Below are 2,085 nucleotides of genomic sequence, written 5' to 3'. Positions count from 1 at the left end.
TTCGCCACCCTTAGGTATAAGCTAAAATGCGTGTGAGGTTAAGGGGAAAGTTCTTTTTAATCGAAGTTGGAATGTTTGCGTGAATGCAATGATTCTGAATACAAAATTGTGAAGATTTTAAAATATTAGTGCTACTGTGTGTAATTGGTTGACTTCTCTTGATTGGTGGATAGCTGAAAAGTCGAAATCAGAGATCTTGGGGGTGTTTGGAAAATGAACTATGGGGAAAGGGTTTAAAATTGTCTCTGGATTTTGCAAATTGGATTACTTTACTTCCCATTAAAAGTTTAGGCCTAGATCTGAGAGGCGTCAGGCAGATCTGAGCCACCGCTGTCTCCTTAATCTCCGGCGACCCAAAAATACATTGTATTTTTTAGATCTGACCAGAAAGAAATACAGTGTATTTGATTTCTTTTTGGGGTGTATTTTATTTCATGTATTCAGTATTTAAGTGTATTCGAAGGAGATCTTTTGGTATACAAATGAATACGGTGAATTTAAAGTGTATTTTATTTCTTGTATCTCAAATTCGAGTATATTTTATTTCTTTTTGGGGTGTATTTTATTTCATGTATTTAGTATTTGGGTGTATTCGTTAATTTTTAGTGCAAATTCAGTGTATTTTTTTTTTGTATATAACCAATTATTAAATATAATAAAGTGAATATAGTGTAAAAGTAGCTACAAATAAATATAGTTGAGTTGAATACATCTGACTTGAATATAGTTGAGTTGAATACATCTGACTTGAATACAATTTAATTGAATACATCTGACTTGAATACATTGAAATCTGACTTGAATACAACGAAATCTGACTTAGCGAAATTACGAATACAATCTGAATTTTGAATACAATCTACTGTAGCGCGAGAATACAATCTACTATAGTTACGAAATATAATTAGTTAAAGTGTAGCTATGCCAAATTTTTAGCCCTCAAAATGTAGTCATTTATGTAAGTTGCCCAATTATTTATCTGCCTTTTAAAATTAAAACGTAACCGTTCAATTATACAACATGACAAATTACTAAGGCCCCGCCATCCCTCATTGTTCATACCCCTTTCCTAACTACTACTCATTTTATGTATTTTAAATTAGGTAGATACGAAGTTTCAAAATATAAATAAATTTTTAAAAGGATTTTTGCATACCTAAAAGATCAGTATATATATAATGAAACATCCCTTTAAAAAATTATAATTAGCTAGTGTAGATTAGACTGATCATAGTGTAAAAGAATTTGATAACTGGTTCATGCATCTAATTTTTTTTGTTTTATCTTCTTTTAGTTCATCTAGGTTGTTCATTCCCTCGTCTTTAATTTCCCTTGGATTTTAACCGATCCTTAGTTTTGTGTCCTTTTTCATATTTGCTTTTGTATTTCCTTAAAACCTTTGAAGCATGAAAGGGATCAACTATTTGCAAAAGATAGATTCAATTTAACCAAATTCTTGTTAATGGGAAGATCTCTCTCCGACTAGCTAATTAGAATGATTAATTAAGAAATGGGAAGAGAGGTAATTCGTATAATTGGCCAGATTTAATTATGGCTAGAAAGCATCAGTATGTAAAAGAATTTCCTGCCATCATTTACATCTTACTCCATGATACTAAATAAACAAAACTGCCTGCATAGATAAAAACAAAATGCTTCATAATGGGTCATTTTTCAATTAGTTTTTTAGTTTTTGGGGAAATTGATTATTTATTTTTATTTTTTTGATATATTTGTCAGGTAGCGTATTTACAGGCTCAACTGATGCAAGTGAAAGGTCAGCTAGCTCAAAACTTTATCAATTCAGTGAATTCTTATAATGATCCTCATCGGAGCAACAGTATGGCTTTAAGTGGACAAATGGCTCCAGCTAATCCAAATTATAATAATGTGAAGTCCAACTCATCACCACAAAGCTCATCACTGGAGTCTGTTGATCATTATAGTGATTGCCATGGGATAAACATGCAAGACATACAAAGTCTAGACCATTTCTTGGAGTATCAAAATTATACAAAGTCTAGACCATTTCTTGGGGTACAAACAAGAGCTTGGGTGAACTTCAAGCATTGGCTTTTAGGATGA

General features: G+C 31.7%; 1 protein-coding gene across 1 annotated transcript; it reads left to right on the top strand.

Moving 5' to 3' along the window:
* The first annotated feature begins 1,510 nt into the window (after positions 1-1,510).
* LOC132618063 (uncharacterized) lies at positions 1,511-2,085 on the top strand. Its single transcript, XM_060333121.1, has 2 exons — positions 1,511-1,522; positions 1,741-2,085. Exons 1-2 carry the CDS (start codon positions 1,511-1,513, stop codon positions 2,083-2,085), a joined length of 357 nt encoding a protein of 118 aa, XP_060189104.1.

This window comes from Lycium barbarum, chromosome 1 (assembly GCF_019175385.1).
Source record: "Lycium barbarum isolate Lr01 chromosome 1, ASM1917538v2, whole genome shotgun sequence".
Classification (NCBI taxonomy): Eukaryota; Viridiplantae; Streptophyta; class Magnoliopsida; order Solanales; family Solanaceae; genus Lycium; species Lycium barbarum.
Note: the sequence above shows the minus strand (reverse complement) of the source record. Positions and strands in the feature narration are given on the sequence as shown.